This window comes from Clupea harengus, chromosome 1 (genome assembly GCF_900700415.2).
Source record: "Clupea harengus chromosome 1, Ch_v2.0.2, whole genome shotgun sequence".
NCBI classification, from domain to species: domain Eukaryota; kingdom Metazoa; phylum Chordata; class Actinopteri; order Clupeiformes; family Clupeidae; genus Clupea; species Clupea harengus.
In genome coordinates this window covers 21,203,902-21,224,231 of record NC_045152.1, presented here as the reverse complement: position 1 = coordinate 21,224,231, position 20,330 = coordinate 21,203,902, and the positions used below count along the sequence as shown (strand labels likewise).

The following is a 20,330-nucleotide window of genomic DNA, read 5'->3' as shown; positions in this document are numbered from 1 at the left end:
GAAGAATGATTAAAGGAAGTTAAGTTTCTAAGTGCACTCAAGCCTGCAAGTGGGTTGTATTAAACTTGGATGGCCTGAAAGCCTTGTTGAATACAATGTAGTTTAGACACAGGTTGGTTTCTGAGGGGCTTCTGTTACACCTGCTATTTTGAACGTGTCCATTTACCAACTGAATGTTCCAGCAGTGTTGCTTTGATCTTTGTTGCGTCTTCTTGCTGTTTGCATGGATGAGAGTGGTACATTTATTTTTCTTCTTGAATTCTAAACCTCTCGCACCTCAGGACTTTGGATTGTATTTTGTTGACGTCAATAAAAGTAATGTAAAACAATTAAAAATAAAAAAAATCCAATTTACTTTTTATTCCAAGGGTTCACCACTGATCAATGACTAACACAATACACATTTTTTAAAAACAGTCAATACACAATTAAAAGGGAGCCGGACGTGATGCTAGTCGTCCTCTTCAGATGGTGGCTGGTCAGCGGCAGCAGCAGCAGCTTGATGCTTCGCTAACTTTGACATCAGTTCTAAAAGAAAAGGGAAAGATTGGATCAACTTTCTTACATTAGTTGTTGACAACAATGACTGCAGCTTTCTGTGGTTGGTAGTGGGTAAACAGGCTCTTCCCATTCAAAGTAAACAACCCTTGGCCAATTGAATGTATCATCAGGATCAAAAGTCAAAATCTCAATGACTGTATGGTACTGACCTTTCGCTGGGTTGAAAACGCCATTGGTCTGGACATTACACACGTAACAGCGCTTGGATTTACGGTAATGCTGAAGGGCACAGGTCTCACAGAAGTAATGCCGACACCTAAAGCACATCACCCAAGATTTCATTAATCCAGTTAGCTTCTGTTTATGATGACCCTCCACCCATATCTATTCAGTTGTATGGTTGAGTTTACTGGTAAATATGACAATATACACTATTAAAATGACCCTTACTTTGTTATAATTGGGTTTTTGAAAGATTCTCTGCAGATGAAGCACTTAAAGGGAAAGTCTTCATCATCACTGCTAATTTCATAGTTCTCCTCATCTAGAAAAGGAACATATTACATAGTTATTAAAACAAAAAATGAATAGAAAATATAATCCTTAACAATAAATTTAAAAAAAACAATTATGACAATTACACATCCTCAGCACTGTCTGAAAGCGGTTACATTTTCTTTCTTTTAAAGTATCGATAACTATGAATAGCCTTACTCACCGTTTGCACCATATCTCCCTTCATCCAATTCCCTTTCTATCTGCCAGCCATGTTTGTAGTCTGAGCGGTCGTGCAAGAACTTACAACTGTCTGCAAAGTAAAAACCCAAACAGAATAAAATGAACACCCCAAACACAACAGACAAACATAAAAACATTTCCAAATTCATTCCCAGCCAGTTATCCAGTTTACAGCATGACTCGCCTCCAAAACCACAGAAGCCTGTTTCCTTGTAGTCTTTGCAGATGTCTGGCTGGTAGTCCCACCTCACTGTAGCTCTGAGGTGCTCTGGGGCTCGGATGGGGCCTTTCCTGAAACAAGGGACAGCAGTGCCAAGTCAGCACAATCTGATTCCTCATCACTGAGCAGATGCTCCTTAAAGAGTGAAAATGAGAATCTACAAGAGCTGTTCCGACTGCTCAGCGTCTGTACACCTACCTGACCATTCCTGAGGATGCATTACCCATAGTGGAGTCTTTGGGCTTGATGTACTTGTGGTAGTTGTTGATACCACGATACACCTTGTCAACACCTTTGTCAGTCAACTCCTTGATGCAGGAATGAATGAGTGAAGTATTAACAACAGATGAGAAATGCGCTCTATGCAGTGTGCCACACATTTCGGGTGTGGTTGACTAAAGAATGCAAATTGTGTCATTTGAAAATGCACTTCAGTAAAATTCCTATTGCCACACAATAACTGGAACACTATGTCTGACCTCCTGGAGTTGCTGGCTGCGTTCAAAGATGGCCTGGGCATCATTATCCTTGTCTGTGTCCAGTTGATAGGTAGCAGTAGCACCCATATCGTCAGGGCCCTCTGGTTTCTACACGGTGAAGGGAGAAAAAGATAAACCCCAATGGCTTGTCCATAATATCCGAGACAAAGTGCGTAAAATGATACAGTATTACTTTCACTACCTAGAGATCTCATAGTGTGTGTTCATGATGTTATTCCTGGCGTGCGCGCGCACGCACACACACACAAACAAACAATATATAGTTCACGATTAGTTCTCGGCCAACTTACCGCAGAGCGTGTAGACTTGTAGGCAACGGCCACCTTCTCTTCGTCATGGTTATTATCACTATCACTTGACGCAACAACCTCCTTCTCGACTTTCTTAGTCTAAATGACAAACACAACGTATGCTCACGATGTTTGAAATACATAACTTGAATATCAAAAAACATCATCATGCTATCAGGGTCCAAGACGACTGTAGAGTTGGTCTCTGAGTACCCACCTTCTGAATCATGGGGTTTTCGATGTTTGCCTTCTTCTCCCGGCGGACAACTGTGCTCTTCTCCTCGTCGCTACTGCCATCTTAAAACATAACAGATCCACACAACATTCTTAACTTTGCAGAAATATTAAGCTGCGGTAAAGTGCGTGCAAACGCTGCTAATCTGTTGCCTTAGCTGGGTTTACATGTTAAGCCAAACCGAACTACTTCAGCTAGTCACTGAGCTTCCTCAAGAGAATCCGTGGTTTATGAAGTTTAGTCATTCGTGACCGAAGATGACACACATAAGATTATTTTTATTACCTTTATCGCTCCCACTGGCTTTTCTCTTCCGAGCGCTAAACTTCTTCTTAGATTTTTTGAACAAAAACGTACAGATAGGCTTCGACTCGCCCGATTCCGCCATCTTTACTTACCGTCAAAACATTACAAGAGCAAGTGATGTTTGAAAACCACACTTGAGCCACGCTAGAGCGCCCTCCTACGTTTGGAGTTAGCGCGTTCTGATGCCATCACGTGGCGATAGAGAAGATTGCAAACAGGATGTTTTGACTTTTTATGGTAGTTCATTATTGGTATTTTATTGACTGTTTATGGTAATTTGATATGTGGTAATGACACAAATTATTTTAAATCAGTTTGTATAGGCCTATGATATACTACACATACTATTTTATTTCGCCCTGGAGGGCATTTGTTCTCAAATAACTACTTTTCCTGCTTTCCTCCAAAAAACAAACAAACCATAAATCGGTGTTGTCCGAGGCAAAATAGGCTAACCTAAGATTGATTCGTGAAACATTTAAAAAAAAAAAAATGGCTACATTTGACGACACCAAACTCTCTCACATTGGATTTCATAGCCTATTGATCTGCTTCTCATTGGCTATCCCTTTTCTGTTAGAGACTTGCAAGCTCATCTCACCATTCTATCGTTCCGTAAGGGGTCTCTGTGATCCTGCTTTGGGAAGAAGTTGCGCCCGTCACAAACATCATTGATGAAGCGTGAGGAGCCTTGACCCCGGTGTATTTTGTATGGCTTAGCGAGACAGGGTGTTACTTGGTGCAGGTCTCCCCAAAGGCTCCAAGCAGCCGAATGGAATCAGGCTGCCTCCAGACCGCGATGGCTATGGGTCTGACATCGAAAAAGGCATCTTCTCGAAACGTTGGCGTGGAACGCAAGAACCTCATCACCGTTTGCAGGTAGTAAAAGTCACTGTTTGGTGGTGGAGACGTTTCATGAGCGGTGTTTTGTTGTATAGCTAGGCTACGTCAGCATGAAATGCACAATTCCCCCTAACATGAAATCTTTGCATGTTCTGTGTACTGAAAAAGCACGGTTGTGGGTCTTTGGGGGTTTCATGTTTATTTTTCTCTCACGAGATGAGATTAGATGTTTCTTCGAGGAAATGCGAGTCGAGTCTGCTGTCGGGAACGTCCAGGATTGACATGAAACGTTAGGCCACTCACAATATGTAAACATTCATTATATGATGATATAGCCGGCATTATAAATGTAGTCATATAGGCTAGGATATATTACACTGTTGTATTGTAACTGTATTACACTATTTTCATTTTTTTAATTTATTTTAAGGAGTTGGGTAGTGCTGCATGGGCTACTTAAATAGGCTAAATAGGGGCACGTAGATTTTCACCTTCAGGTGAATCTTCCCGTGTAGGCTACTGTAACGCAGACTATCCACCTGCGTTTGCGTTATAAGATACGCGACACGTACTGGATACTGTCTCAGCAAAAGCTGTAAAACTTTATTTTATAAGAGTGAGAACATAATGGAAGATGTTGTTGCCAATGACGACAACCTTAAGGTAAGGACATAGCCTGATACAGGAGTGAAGGCTACTGTGGGGAACCGCATCCGAAGCAGAGCGGTGAAACAAGGATCGGGTAGCCTAAATATTATTGGCCTATACAGGGTAGGGTGGTATGGTATATCACTATAAACGATTCGTTAATTTCAAACAACTTGATTTCAATAATGATTTAATTACAATAGGTATAAGGAGCCTGCAGCAGCCACCCAGCTCGAGCATCCATTGCGTCATCACGTCCGTTCACATAAAGTGGTGTCGTGTGATGCTAAATGCACAGCTGAGCCCGACGGATGCAGGGATTTTGCCAGTTCAGGCACTTGCCTCAGTCAGCTGTAGTCAGTCACTGTTTGTGCATGAGAAATATCATCGAGGGAAAGTCATTATGGATCGTCTGACCATGGCATTATCCAAATTTCCTTTCTTAAATCGATCCATATGGCTCACTCTAATGCATCTGTTTTATGATTAACTGGAAACTTGTGCAGTGCTTTATCCTGTTGCCATGGGAACATTATTGATGCTTAACTCCAAGGAACACGGAAAGCATCACGTGTCATAAAACATAGATGCATTTCATTTTTTTCTCACTTATCAAATTTTCTCCCCATTCATCTCAAATTGAGCCCAGTCTAGAAATAGTTATGAACTCCAGACTAGAAAGAGCCACAGACTCTCAATGGATATACTGGCGTTTTAGGCTGGGGGTTCCTCATTTCCTGATTCGTTTTTGTTGTCACCATTGATTTGGTTAGATTAGGGATTCAGACACAAAGTATAACATCTTGCAATACGATCTCCTTTTTATGTACGTGTTTGTATCAGTGTGTTAGTACTTCAAACCTTCAATTATATCACAGTGATGTGAAAGTGCATCAATTAGTGATGACTGACAGACAGGGAAATTAACAATGGGTAAAATCAAATAATCATAAAAAAATTAAAAAAGGGAGTGTAGTTATACTTGCAATGCAAAGAAAAGCACCTCACCTCCACTTATAATCGCAGCAGTGTCCTCGAGGGAAGTACGAAGTCAGTGGCATAATATGGTTAAATCAGACCGTCAGGACAGAGCCATGTGTGTAGTTCTCTCCGCCTCTCAGCCCCCCAGCGGGGGGACACTAGCCCAGGGTGTGGCCCTTGCTCTGTGCGCTCTGTGAATGGACAGAGGATCTCTCACTCGGACACCTGTTCAGGCATAGCAGACCCATTGTCATGTTGTCATGGGAACGTCAGTGATGTCCTGAAGGACATGATTGTTCTTAGGCAGAAGATGAACAGGTGTGACATCAACAAGCCCACCACCACTCTCCAACCCATGCCCACACACACACACACACACACACACACACACACACACACACACACACACAATGAATCTCTTTAATCTGCCCTTGGTCAGTTTGGGACTAGCTAATAGAAAAACATGACCGACTATTCTTTGGCATTATGCCTCATGCATGGGTCCACGTAATGTAGCCAAGACATTAAAGGATGTTTGGAGTCCAAGGGAAAACTTTCAATGTATTTCATGGCAATAATGCAACAGGAGTCTGCTTGAGACAGGATGAGCAATGTTTATTACACTCTGTAAGGTTCTGCTATCTGCTCCACTTGAAAACACTGATTGGGTTAAACACAGTATCACATGTAACATACGTCAGATGAGAAAACAAAAGGAAAGATTTTCAACATGGACTTAAGACCTCGACAAATATTAGGGTTGTAGACAAAGACGTACTTGTTCAAAATTTGCTATTTATCCTTTTTTTTTCTCCTGTAATCTTTCCTTCAAGCAACTGAGCCAAGAACTCTTTTAATTGACACAAACTCCAAAGACGTTGAGACAAAAACACGAGACTTCAAAATAAAAGTTCAAACTTGACTTTGTTATTACTGCTCTGAAGAGGGCATACGCTGATCTCCAGATAACTACCAACTTATTTCATGGCAAGGACCAACACAGATTTATTTTGCTGTTCAAGCAACATTTAACTACTTTAAGGTAGAGAATGACCGTGACCATCTCTGTCTCTCGCAGAGCCAAGAGGTTTTCAACATGTCAAGAAATCACAACACTTATTTCCCCTCACTGTCGGTTACAACCCTCAGCTCCAAAACGGCATCCCAGATCTGAGTAGAAGATGACGTTACCCCCCTTTTCAATTTGACATACTGTCCAGCATCAGACAGGGCAGATAGCCAGTGAAAGATGGACCGTAGGAAATTACTTTTCCATGGATCTTGAAATATGAGGACATGCTGCCATGTTGTCTCTGCAGCCTCTCTCCAAATCTGTGTCCATCAGCTGACTACCAGATAGACTTCGCTGATATATGCCAAGCTGATATATAGCTTTATATGAGTGATCCCTCATGTTCCAGTAGCCTTCCTACTCCCAGGAACTATGGGCCTCCAGCCTCCAACTGCTCCTCAGTGGTCTGGTCTGGTCTGGTCTGGGCTGGGCTGGGCTGGGCTGGGCTGGGCTGGGCTGGGCTGGGCTAGGCTGGGCTGAGTGCAGTTTGGTGGAGATGATTGCGCAGTGATCTGCAAAGCAGGACGGGCCGCTTTGCTTTGTGTTCAGGGACTCCAGCAAATTGACTGCTGAGCTGTGTGTGTGTGTGTGTGCCTGTGTGTTTCACTGAGGGATATTGCATTGAGGCTGACAGAATTTGACAGTGTGGAGATCTTAATTTCTCACACAAGGTTATGACTGACTGAAGCGGTTAGTTTCACAAGGAAGCTATTTTATCCCGGACCTCCCCCTAGTCAGCTAATAACCCGACCAAAAAAATGCATCTAATAAATTGAATGAATTAATGAAAATCCACATGTATGCTGTTAATAAAGCGTATATTTGTTGTCATTTGCGAAGCTTATTCTACCTTGGACATTTGTTATTAAACCCAATCACACATTTAACATTTTCCCGCCCCAAACATACACAGTCATGCGACAAGGATAACTATTGGATAACTCAGTCCTGTGTCGTGGGAAAAGAGTACTTGTAGAGAGTATCTTGATTTGCGGAATTATTCATAATCATCTGAGTTTGAGTTGTTTCATATAGGGTGTAGTCTGCATTTGGATATAACTGGGAGTTTACATATCGAATATTGATTTGGATATTTGGGACATGGTGAATCCACCCCTAATCATTTAAGATGGATGTTTGGCTGCCCTGGGTGTTGCAGGCTTCTCAGAAAAAGACCCATGTCTACATAACAACAGAGTGTCATGCAAAACCTTGTGTATGTAGTTTGAATGTAGGGGATCAGGGTTTGTTCTCTCTCTCTCCATGATTTAGTGTGTGCCTCAGAGTGAAGCAGTGGCCATTACAGGTCAGATCTGGGGAAACAGAATTCCATCTGTAGTGAGATTTCTGTTTGTGAATCCAACTTGAAATGTCCTTGTGTGTCTTCTCATTCCAGTCCTTGGGATGGTCTCCAGAGGGATATGCTCTCTAGTTATTGTATCCTGTTTTTAAGCTTTCAGCCAGGGATAAATAATTAGTTGCCCACCGATATTGGCTTTTATTGACTATAGATGTAAGGACACATAAACCATCACCATTCGCCTAATTTGTAGTAATTTTGCAGAGTGACTCTAGCTTTCCTCAGACTTGTGGATCAAAAATTCTTTAGACCACTTTATTTCATTGTTTTGTTCTATTTTGTCGAATCACATCAGTTTAGGTCCAAATTCAATTGTTGTTAGAAACCTCGAAATAGAGAGCATGGCTATCATAGAGAAACCAATAGCCTATGGTGTTGCAGATCACTTCCATGTGACCACAGCAGACGCTGGCACGGAGAACCTGAGAAACATAAATGGGATAGTTAGTGTTCCTGGAAGGACTTATGTTAACCTGCCCTCCTACACAACTAATGAGCAGTTTTTCAAATGGGTAATTTCTCAAAACAGAAGGCATGTGAAGGTTTATAACTATTTATTAAGTGCAGTCAAGAAACAGTGGGAATATTCTTAACATGACATTATACGTCTGAAGGAGCTTTGGTAGATTGCTAATTTACAACAACATCTGAGGGACTATGGCCACCAAAGTGACTCGTTCAAAGATAGCATGGACAGGATGCTCAAGAAGAATTCTCCTTTCGGAGTTTGATCTACAGTGAAAAGGGAGAAATAAGTGTGTGACAGCCCTTATTCTCATTCTCCATTCTAATCCTTTACTTCTCTCTCTCTCATCACCTCTTGTTGTTTATCCTCTCTGTCCCTTTGGTATATCTCTGTCTCACTTCAGCCCACCATTCCCACATAAAAACCTTTTTCATCCACTCAAGAGGCCATCCTATTGTCCATTGTAAGGGAGATATAAAAACCTACTCAGCCAGCTCTCTTGTGACCACTTACAGTGAAAAGAGCAACATCAATGTGGCCAAACAGCCCAACTGTCATGCATTGTTGTACACTTTGCAAGTTTCACCTCTGTTCCACATTTAGCATGAGCTAACAGGTATTATGCTAATAAGGCCAGTACAACAGTTTAGATCTGCAGATGTACATTGCTTAATGTTAGTTTAGATGCACATTACGCTAGTCTACTACCTCAAATGACTTGCTTACTGGCACAATCTTCACACAGCTTCAATTCTTTTTAAAGTCTTCTTTCAGAATCTCTCGCATCTCCCTACATTACCAGGGCTGGCCATACGACTTCCTTAAACAGCTTTCTCACATATTCACAATGTCTTTGAACTCTAACTAATTTCTGAAATCTCTCATCAATTTCCCAAGCTCCTACCCTCAGATACACTTGCTTTGTACCACCTCATAATATACCTGCCCCCTATATACTCTCAGTCCTAGAGATTAAATAGGTCTGCACAGACCAAAGTCAGAAGAAGCCTTTATCATTTGGGTGTGGACCTCAGTCTCTCAAGTGATGGGGTTATGTGTAGACATCATATGACCACATTGCCGTTGTATAGCCATGGCAAGAACAGTGGGGGGAATGTATACTCAGAGTGCAGGTATGGTCTGGTTGATTTGGGCTTTGCTTAAACAAAACACAGGCTCATGGTAATTACTGCAGTAGCGTGTCTGGGATCTTCTGAGCATGAATATCTCTGTGGAGACAAGGACACAACCAGGCTCCCTCTTTTATGGACGGATGGCTCCCTTTGTTGTCAAGGGGACCACCTGTCCTGTGGCAAGACACAGAGGGAAGCCCACCCACACGTCTGCCTGCCTGACAGTTAAGACACCCACCATCACAGAACAGCAGGAGAGGCCGGGGCCAAACACAGGGCCCCACAGTCAGATGGTTTTGCACATCCTGCTGAGAGATAGATAGAGAGGAGGGGAGATGAAATGAGAAGAAAGGGGAGAATGTAGAGGAGAAAGAAAAAGAGAAGAAAAATAGGGTGCATCAGAAGAGAGGAGAGTAGAGTGACCGTCAACACTTCTGTAATCACAATAAATATATAATATGGATAATCACATCAGGAACCAACCCCCCACTTAGAACTACACACACAGGCATCCACCCAGCCACCCACACATATATGAATCAAACTGGCACAACAAGAGTTGTGTAGAGACAGACTGTACAGAGTGCGTTTTCACACAGTGCCACTCAGTGCTGGCAGAGGCCCAGAGTGGGCGAGTTGGGGGCACAAAAGACATTTGTTACATGGCTGCACATTTGTTTTTCAGTGACGAATCGTACCAAGAGCATCTTGCCGAGGCCGTCGAGCCTATTTGCATCTCAGGCATGCCAGCTATTTGAAACCCGCCCCTCTGCCTCACACCCCCATGAAATTGATCAAAATTTTCCCTAATTTTAAAAATGTAAAAAATTCCTCATTTTCACTGGACTCCCCTGCAAAATGAATGTCCACTGTGTGACCACTTACTGACCAACCAACTCAGAAGACCATCAATCAAATCAGTGTGGTTCCATCTCAAGATCCACTGGTATTGTTTCAGGTCCACACAGATGACCAAACCTCTTCCCTTGCTGTCCAACTAGGCTAGAGTCTGTATTGAATTGTGTTGGAACATTCATTTTAGGGGGTAAACACTTCCAAGTTGCAGATCAACATCTATGACCACCCTGGCCACATCTTCTAGACACTGTCAGTCATTGTGACAGTGGGCTGCCATTCTATAGTAGGACATCCTCCATCTATCAGCTGGGTCCAGGGTCTTGAAAGCCAGGATTGTCATGAAAGCAGCATAACAGCTAGTGCAAACATGTTTGTTTGTGGCCTTATGAGAGTATAGTAGGCTGGCTCTTAACTCTATCCAGCTGGTGAAGCCCCAACACTTCAACAACATTTGAGTACAGCCATTGTGGAACAACGGCCCACACCCAAGCTCTATACTTCAGCTATACAGCGGCTGTGATCAAGATTTATTGGATGAAATTGCTTTCCCAAGCAGCTAAATGAATCATTTATGTGCTGATGAGTCAATTCACATGCTCTATAGTCTATAATGATGTCCGAGAAGGAAAATGATACTCGAGAGCAAAGCAAGCATCTCAGAAAGCACACTGCAACCCTATATGTATCTTTCATACAGGCACTAGGTGCAGTAATGCACTTTGAGACAAGGAATCATGACTAGAAAACTACCGAACTAGCACAAATGGCTAGATACAGATCTGCAAAGAATACAAAGATACTAACCTGTTTTCTTTGTAAAATCCTGTGGAATCATAATTGAAAAGAGAGAAAAATCCTGGTCCTTGCTAATTCAATCCTTGAGTAATTAAGTGCAAAAACAGAATCAGGCAGAATCGTGTTCATTTGAAGATGAGAGTCGACAATCCTCAGCAACAGTTCCCAGTGATGGTGTCACATATTTCTTTTCCGCTTGGACGAATGTTTTTTTTTTGTATTACTTATTTAACTGTCACACCAGTAAATGTTACCCTCGACCATCCCCATCCCACCCCATCCCACCCCTATCCCCTGCGCTGATGTTCCCCCTTGGTGGTTAGAGGGTTGTTTTCTTGCGCTTGGCCATGAATGCCTTTCGGAAAGATGTGGTCTTGGTTCCTCGACTGAAGAAGGCACCTCCCATGGAGATTTTGGTCTTGCCGCTGGTGATGGTCCCGGAGCCCAGCGAGGTGGTGCTCTTTCCTCGGCTGATGGATGAGCTGCCCATCTGAATCTTGGTACTGTCCCGCTTCAAGGACGTGCCGCCCAGGTTCATGGCCGTCCGGCCCTCGGTGATGCTGGTGTTCCCCATGGAAATAACTTCAGGCAAGAGGTCCCCGAGCCAGCCTGAAAGATCAACAGCAGTTTTGTTTTTCCAATGTTTTTCTTCTCTTTTACTGATTTTTACTGATTTTTTTGGGGGAGGGGGGGGGGGTTCCAGGGTAGGGGAACTTCAGCGAATGTCGCGGCTCATTGCATGCTCGAGCGGCAGCAGCACATCCCGGCGCACAGCGTGCCTTCTCCGGGTGTGATGAAGAGAAACAGAAAGAGAGAGAGAGAGCGAAAGCAGAGGCAAGCGTCCGCACCAGGACCAGAATGCTAAATGTGGACAGCGCAGCCCACCGGTAGCATAATGCGCCTGTTGAGCAGTCCGACGTGGGTTCGGCTGGGCCACATACCATCCCTGAGCGCCCTGAATGGACAGAGGCTGCCGTAGGAGGCCGCAGCCCAGAGCTGGGGGCCGGCGGGACAGTGGATCTCATTGTCCCCGATCCTGGGGGGCCACAGAGGAACACAGTGAAGGCCACATTGTTGTACAGTGGACAATCGGTGGTGACATCACTGGGTCCTGTAGCATTGTACCCTGCAGAACTGCTCTCTGGTAGGGGAGAGGTAGCCTTGGAGCTGTACTGTACTCAACATGGAATAAAGTGTGATACTTATGTATTTGTCTTCAGTTCAGAGCTCAAAGTCTCACATTGTCTCACAAAGCCTCTTCTTACTGGTGTCATGAGTTGCCATACTGTACTTAACAAGGTTCCACTTTTCACTTCCTTAGGAACAATCTGTAAGGCATACATTGATTTGCTTGCGATGCTGTGTGGTGTTTGGTTCTTCCACAACACATCGTTTCATGATGTAATGTTTGTCTATTGTTTCAGTAGGGTTTATGACAAATGTCTTTGCCATGGACTCGCTAACTACAAATCAAAAATTCTCTTTCAATTTAAATTCTCTCACCATCACTCTCTCCATAAAATTATTTCCAATGGGTTTTGTTAGACATGAAGTGTTTGATTTAAATGCATATCTACTACAATGTTTATACTGTTTTATACATAGCCAAGCTAAGTACATCAAAAAGGCTCCAGGAATTAACATACATTTGGAATTGGTGTATCCTCATACTGTACTAACAATCTTCAAGTGGTGGGTTTAATTGTTTGTTATAGTTGTTTTGCCCCTTGATGTAAATAGATTAATCACTGAATGACTTCCGACTCAACTTCGACTTTTGAATGAGGCACAGAAAAACCAAATTCTAGGGTACTTGAGTATAACATTGTGTACCAACCAGTTCTACATCCTACTCAACACTGATGCTCTCTTGTTAACGTCTACTATAGTAAAACCAGCTGCTCCATTCACGCCTTCAACCAACACACACCAACAGCCTGTCTGTCATTCCAAGCACATTACATCGCCTTCGCATTAGAATGTTATTCAAAGGGAGGTTCCTAAACATCATGCGTTCATCAGATGATTTCTCTTTGACAGCAGATTGGTCGGTCATAATCCTACATGGCACTCCATAACATGTTTGTCAAATTTGAGATTTACTGTGAGATCTTGGTTAATACTTTAGCATTAAGCGCATAGCATTAGGCTCATAGTACATACCACTTGTGTAATGTAGAGTTCATCTGAAATGATGAAAGTATCTACATCCTCCAGTCTATGTATTTGCGTGTGTGTGTGTGTGTGTGTGTGTGTGTGTGTGTGTGTGCTTGTATGAAACAGTCACAGGTCGAAGTTCCAGTAAATGTTCCATTTAGACTCCCTTCCCCTTTTGACCGAGGTTTTGACCACTGTCACCGACTTCTCTCCTCTTGATATGGTGGCTTTGCTAAGGGAGCTTGTGGTGTCACCGTGGCTAAGTGTGGTCGTGCCCACAGCCAGCCCGGTCCCCCCCCTCCTAACCTTGGTCTTGCTCCTGGAGACGGAGGTCCTTCCCCAAGAGACGGTCTTCCTGGTTTTCAGTATGGAGGTCTTGCCTCTGATGAACGAGGTCTTCCTCATCAAGAGAGATGCTTTCCCCTTTGAAGTAGCTGGTTCCGGTTCGTCTGTCGGTGTTTCCTTTGCCCCTTGCCTTACTGTTTGCTTCATCCCTTGTGTCTGTGTCCGTTTCTTTTTTTTTTATCTAAGTGGTCCTTCGCTTTGGCATTATTGCCTTTCGGAAGGAGGTGGTGGTCGTGCCCCTGCTGAAGCTCGCTCTCCCCATGGAGATGGTGGTCTTCTCCCGCTTGATGGCGGAGTCACCCATGGAGGTGGTGGTGATGCCACGTGAGATAGACGAGCCGCCCATGGAGACGGTGGTCTTGCCCCTGGCTAACGACGTTTTGCCCACAGACAGGGCCGTCTTCCCCTCAGTGATGCTGGTGTTGCCCATGGAGGACCGGCTGAGAGGAAGTGGAGGAAGTCAAAAGCCACTTTCGCCCACGAAAGCAAATACGCCGTCCCAGCGGATTCCTTTCCGTTATCGAGGAGGAGGCTCACGGCTCGGCATGCCGTGCCTGTCTCGTGTGTCCTGCTCTGTGTTGGGTTGGGTCACTGGGGCTAGGTGGGGAGGTCACCAACCAAACGCTTCTAAGCAGTGGGAACAGCCCTAAATAGATCAGACCACCACACGTACAAAAGGGGTGGGTAGAATGTGTGTGTGTGTGTGCATTTGTGTGGCTGATGGACAGAAAAAGGAGAGAGAGAGGGATTCGGTCATTCTCTGATCATGGCAGTGTTCTTTTAAGAGCAGGGCCAGGGGACTTGGAACCCAACAGCTCAGACAAAGGTCTCCACGCCGACAGTGTCATCAGCCCATTGGTTAGGGCACAAGGGCATTGATTGTTGCTGCAGCCTGGTAATTCTGCCAGGGGGCATTGTGAAGGGGGCATTGTGTTGCACACAAGACAATTGGGGGTGACCTCAACCACGCTCGGTGGCGTCGCTCCTAAAAATGTCCGTCCTGTGGTCAGTGAGGAGAGAGCAGGCCTGAACTGATGCTGAAGACACTGAGTTGCCCTTAAACTGGAGCCCGGAGACTAGCCGCACCACCAGCTTCCAGTCATGGCAGGCTCTCTTCTACCCTCCAAAACAACCCTAAATGTCCACGTAGCTTCTGTCCTTTTGACCTCCCTCTCCGCGTCTAGTTTTTTTATTTTTTAAATCCACTGGCTTTTCTGTCTCACACTCTGTCTCTCTCTCGCATTCGTCTGCAGGTTCTCCGTGAAGACTCTCCTTGAGAAGTACACAGCAGAGCCCATCGATGACTCATGCGAAGAATTTGTCAACTTTGCTGCCATCTTGGAGCACATCCTCAGCCACAGATTCAAAGGTAAGGTAGCATGTGATGACATGAACCATTGTGTTTGCACCACCACGAGCATATTCAGGTTTACTTACCAGATAACCTACACATTTCTTATGATATCTTGTGTAATATGATATTCAAACCTGGTATCAATAACTATAGACATGAATTGACTTTTCTCTGAATTAACTCTTAGAAGTTCAATCACGTAAATCCACACAAAGACATACAAACCTCCATAGAATTATATCCGCATGTAGGTTTTGGTCTTTGGTGCTGATGGGTATGAGTGAGCCAGTTTATCTAGAGCAATTGCCAGTAATCAAATTACAGTCCATCTGTTGGTGGGCATTAGGGCCTCATGCCACAAATCCCTATCCTGTTCCCATCATTACCATCAATGTGTGTGTCTGTGTGTGTCTGTGTGTTTGTCTGTGTGTGTGTCTTTGTGTCTGTGTGTGTGTGTGCATGCGTGCGTGTGTGCGTGCGTGTGCATTTGTTTAAAGGAGTATGTCATGACTGTCCTGTCGGCAGATGCATGTGTTTAAAGGAGTATGTCATGACTGTCCTGTGGGCAGATGTAATCTATTGTATGTGTTTAAAGGAGTATGTCAGAACTGTCCTGTCGGCAGATGCATGTGTTTAAAGGAGTATGTCATGACTGTCCTGTCGGCAGATGCATGTGTTTGAAGGAGTATGTCATAACTGTCCTGTGGGCAGATGTAATCTATTGCACGTGTCCCATGAGCAGGTCCAGGCAGCTGGTTCAGCTCTGATGGCCAGCGGAGTTTTTGGGACTACATCCGGCTGGCGTGCAGCAAAGTGCAGAACAACTGCATCAGCAGCATTGAGAACATTGAGAACATCAGCACCTCAAGAGCCAAGGCAAGTAAACAGAATGAGCAGGGGTGTGGTGTGTGTCTGGCCATTCTACTTCCTATCGTCCAATTATATTTCCTATCATTCCAATTGACATGGTGGCAACTGATCCAGAGAAATGAGCATGAGTATGAATGCCCTGTGGGTGTGGAGGTATAACAGTCAGCAGAGTAACGGCTACAGTTAGACATCTCTGAATTCCATTCTGTGGGTGACAGGGTCGAGCGTGGATACGTGTCGCTCTGATGGAGAAGCGCCTTGCTGAGTATGTGGCCACAGCTCTGAGAGACAACCGCACAACCAGGTGAAGACCACCACACAATGCTAACGGTCTAAACTGTGTGAACTATGTATGGCAAAAACATACATTTGCCTTGCAAAAACTTAACATTAAAATATCAGAAACACTTTTCAGTGTTTCTTCATTTTTCAGTGTTCACATTTTTTTCTTTCTCTGTTGACTTTGTCCCCCTTTGTCAAATATAGGCGTTTTTATGAGGACAGTGCCATCATGCTGAGGGAGGAGGCCACGGTTCTGACAGGAATGCTCATTGGACTAAGTGCTATCGACTTCAGGTTGGCACACAGATCCAGCGTGAAGCCAATTAACCACATTAATTAGGAAGAGTAGACTTTCTCTCTTTTTCTCTCTTCTAGGTAGACTTTCTCTCCTTTACTTTATTTCTGTCTTCCTCTCTCTCTTTCACTCACTCCAATGAATTCTCTTGTTTAGTTTCTGTCTGAAGGGGGAGGTGTTGGATGGCAAGACTCCCGCTGTCATTGACTTCACGCCCTACCTCAAGTTTACTCAGAGGTCAGTACTCCACACTCCACACACCAGTGTCTTGGAGTACTTAGATTAAACTATTAAATATGCCTCCCTGCTTGAAAAAGTACTTTGTGTATTTTGTGTCAGGACAAATACCAATAACATGCAGGTTTAGTAGGACTAGGGGTCTTTATGCTATAACATATAATTTTATAGTGTCATTTATTTTAATGTATTTTCCATTCTAGAGGGGCTATGAATTCTATTTTGCACTCTTCTGTTTGGATGTGTGAGATGCACTGTTACTATGGCGACTGTCTGTCTCCGTGCATGACTAATGTCCTCTGTCCTACTGTTAAAGGTTGAGGAACATAAAAACAACATGACAACAAAATCTTAATCCATCAACTGTGAGGAGGCTGACACGTCCTAGTCTTAGTCATGCATGTCCATATAAACAGTTCGGCACTTTCCCTTTACCTATTAAGCCCTTAATTTGCAGTAATGACCAGACAATTAGGAGGGTACTATGAGTCACCATGAGTCACTTATAATGAAGTTGGCTCTTATGAACAGTTACTTAATTTGGTTGTTGTTTTCAGCGAGACCACCAAATGTATAAACAGAAATGGAAATCCACGATGCTACATAGCCACTGGAATCCCTAGATGTGCTTACATAGACACGTATAAGTATTGATTGTATGCACAAATAAAGACATTCAACCCCCATAAGCCCCATCTACTACCCTACGTCCCTGTGAATCTGATGCTCATCTTGTGCATGATTTCTTTTATTCCACGGCGACCCCTCTTGTAGCTACGACTACCTGAGCGACGAGGACGACCGGCGCAGCGTGGACAGCAGCGCCAGTGAGGAGAGCGTCCCCGAGCATCCCTACATCCCGCTGGTCACGGACGAAGAGAGCTGGAGCAACAAGTGCCGCAAGATGGAGCAGCGCTTCAAGATCGTTTACGCACAGAAGGTGGGCTGGAATCCATGCACTAAAACCACCATTGGCCCCTGGCCATCATGTCATAGGTTGCCACTGAGGTGATTTGGATTTGAGTCCTTCATTGTACTTCAACATGGCTACAGTACTGTACCATTAAGGTATTATTAGTTCATCAGGTCTCTGTCGTCTGCTGTGGCTAATTCACATGGTATGGTTATATTTGTACCAGTGTTTAGATGTCTCTCTGCCTTTCTCTCTGTCTTTCAGTCTGTCTTTCTGTCAGCCTCTTCTCTGTGTCTGTCTGGCCATAGCCTTGAATGAATGTCATGTTCTCGACACCATTCCTTTGTGTCTCTGGCTGAGCCCCTCCTCTCCTCATCTGGTGTGGTTGTGATCCTCCTCTCCTCTCCTCCTCTGGTGTGGGTGTGATCCTCCTCTCCTCTCCTCTCCTCTCCTCTGGTGTGGTGTGGGTGTGGGTGTGATCTCTCCTCTCCTCCTCTGGTGTGGGTGTGATCCTCCTCTCCTCTCCTCTCCTCTGGTGTGGGTGTGATCCAGGGCTACTTGGAGGAGCTGGTGCGCCTGCGGGAGTCCCAGCTGAAGAACGTGGAGACGGAGAACAAGAAGCTGAGCTCCCGGCTGCACGAGCTGGAGATGCAGACACAGCTGGAGAAGAAGGAGCTGGAGGCCATCATACTGGAGCTCCAGGCACAGCTGTGAGAAAATACCCTCATGAGTGTCCACACACACACATACACACACACACACACACACACACACACACACACACACACACACACACAGAGATATTCACACCTGTACACACTTGAAATCTGTATTCAGATCCTTACACTTTATTAGTAATGCTGATATATGCAATCACGGGCATCACTGACTTTATGTTGGAAGAGAGAGAAAGAGGGAGGGAGGGAGGGAGAGAGAGAGAGAGAGAGAGAGAGAGAGATCGATCTGCATTTCCTGTCTTTGTCTCCTTTGTGCAGCACTGCCCTCATCCCCTGTGACTCCTCCCACTTGGCCAAAAACCTGTCCATCCCTCTGGTCAACCAATGGCCTTGCGTAAGATCCTCTGAGAACCACAAAGATTTCAAGCTGTTTCGTCGGTAAATCATTTTCAGTGTGTTTTTCATGGGTCCTTCATCTAAATGACATCTTCTGTTACAAAAAGCTTTTTTAGACCATATTAAAAATGTGTGGTTTTATAAACCGAGGAAAATCCAGGGAGTTACTCTAGTGTACTGAATTGGGTAAAGTAGAGGTTTGTGGAATTCTCTATACGTTGCACAAGGTTTCCAGAAAGCAGGATGTTTTGAACAAATTTGAAATAAATCTAAGATGTGAGTGTATCTGTGTGTGTGTGTGTGTGTGTGTGTGTGTGTGTGTGTGTGTTTACTCAGGAGGAGTTTGGACAGTTTGGATCGCTTCTCTGCTGACGTGAGCCTGAACTCTGAATCCCAGAAGACAGATGACAAACAAAATGGAGATGCTGCCTGGTGTACAACGGGTAAATCTCTGTCTCTGTCTGTCTCTCTGTCTTTCTTTTCTCTCTTTCTCTTTCTTGCTATTTTGTTGCTTTCCCACTTTGTCACATATGTCCAGAACAACAGCTTTTCAAACACATGCTCAAACCCACATTGGCACGCGTCACTCAATTTATCATGTTCAAAGATTTACATGTGGTATTTGACATACATATGGAAACCTGCCTTTTCCATAATACACGTATTGTACCAGTTATGTGGGTGTCGTCATGCAGGCTGCGATGTGGGAGAGGAATAACAACAACAACCCTTGTATTCTTTTCGCTCTTCTCTTCTCCTCTCCGCTTTCCTCTCTTCTACTATCCCTTCTTCCTGTCCACTCCACTCCTCCTTTTCTTTCCCTTTCCTTTCATATAAAGGGAAAGACTACACGCCCTCCATGCTGGGCCTGTGTGGTTCTTTGGCCTCTTTGCCGAGCTGTAAGTCCTTGGCCAGCCTGAAGTCCAGTGAGTGCTTGGTGAACATCAGCAAGGAGCCAACGCCTGCCGTTTCCCCCAGCTAGGGTGCTCTCTGACTGGGCACGAGTGGATTTGCCCCTCCCCCCTTCCCTTCCCACCTCCCTGGAAGTTCTGCCCATCCATCTCATCTGCACCACCACCACCACCTCCTTGTCCTACATGTTACCAGCCTCTCCCCATCCTGTCTCCCCTTTCTGATAACTCCCCAACCACCCTGTATCAGTCTAGACAAAAAGTGAATCATACTTTAAAATCCAAGCTTGTAAGTTATTGTTATTGTTTCTTTTCATGATTTCTGTTTGGTCTGTCAGTTGACAAATAAATGTAGGATTGAAACGAATAAGAGTATTTGGGATGTCTATTTGATCATTACTTCTCGCCTGTGCTCAATGAAATCAGCCCAGATTTAAGTTGTACTAATTACAGTTTACATTGAAAGATAAAAGAATATATAAACCACGAGGAAAGCACATTATCCAGAAAACTGAGTCGGCCCTTTAAAACCTTTTATTAATTTGTCGCTTGATGAATAAACATTGTGTTTGGGTTTCACTGTTGGGTTTAAGATTTATTATAGTAGAATTATGTCATTCTACAGTCTCATAAAACGGTCACTATTTCATTTGTTTATTGATGGCCACTGTGTTGCGTTTAGTGTACACTGCCAACTATGTTGATTTATCTTATAAACTGCAAGACGTCTGACCTCTAGTGGATCATTTCGTCTCTGCAATCTTCTCTCAATCCGCTCTCGAGAAATACTCTTGAAATACGTTTGATGTGTAGAGTCTTAAAAAAACTGGTCACAATTTTTATATTTTTGGTTTTATGTTTCGGGTATATAAAAAAGCCTAGAATTCCGCTTTTGTTGTGAAGTAACTGTGCTGTGTGGCCTGCATTGCTTAGACCTAAGACCTGAG

The 20,330-nt window shown here is 44.1% G+C and overlaps 2 protein-coding genes and 1 long non-coding RNA gene across 3 annotated transcripts; 1 reads left to right on the top strand and 2 right to left on the bottom strand.

Moving 5' to 3' along the window:
* Positions 1-345: 345 nt before the first annotated feature.
* On the bottom strand, positions 346-2,913 carry rnf113a (ring finger protein 113A). Its single transcript, XM_012825889.3, has 10 exons — positions 2,770-2,913; positions 2,467-2,546; positions 2,250-2,348; positions 1,939-2,046; positions 1,658-1,767; positions 1,424-1,530; positions 1,220-1,309; positions 952-1,045; positions 711-817; positions 346-528 (listed from the first exon to the last, which is right to left on the bottom strand). The coding sequence occupies exons 1-10, from the start codon at positions 2,870-2,872 to the stop codon at positions 452-454; spliced, it is 975 nt and encodes a 324-aa protein (XP_012681343.1). The 5' UTR covers positions 2,873-2,913; the 3' UTR covers positions 346-451.
* A 143-nt stretch (positions 2,914-3,056) lies between these two features.
* On the top strand, positions 3,057-19,750 carry rundc3aa (RUN domain containing 3Aa). The gene is made up of 11 exons (XM_031571139.2): positions 3,057-3,669; positions 14,702-14,817; positions 15,545-15,678; positions 15,891-15,976; positions 16,159-16,248; positions 16,406-16,486; positions 17,261-17,426; positions 17,952-18,109; positions 18,395-18,514; positions 18,809-18,915; positions 19,312-19,750. Exons 1-11 carry the CDS (start codon positions 3,563-3,565, stop codon positions 19,452-19,454), a joined length of 1,308 nt encoding a protein of 435 aa, XP_031426999.1. The 5' UTR covers positions 3,057-3,562; the 3' UTR covers positions 19,455-19,750.
* LOC105898848 lies at positions 5,857-11,250 on the bottom strand. Its single transcript, XR_001162335.2, has 3 exons — positions 10,956-11,250; positions 9,532-9,601; positions 5,857-8,116 (listed from the first exon to the last, which is right to left on the bottom strand). It is a non-coding gene; the product is annotated as an uncharacterized LOC105898848 (long non-coding RNA).
* Positions 19,751-20,330: the final 580 nt, after the last annotated feature.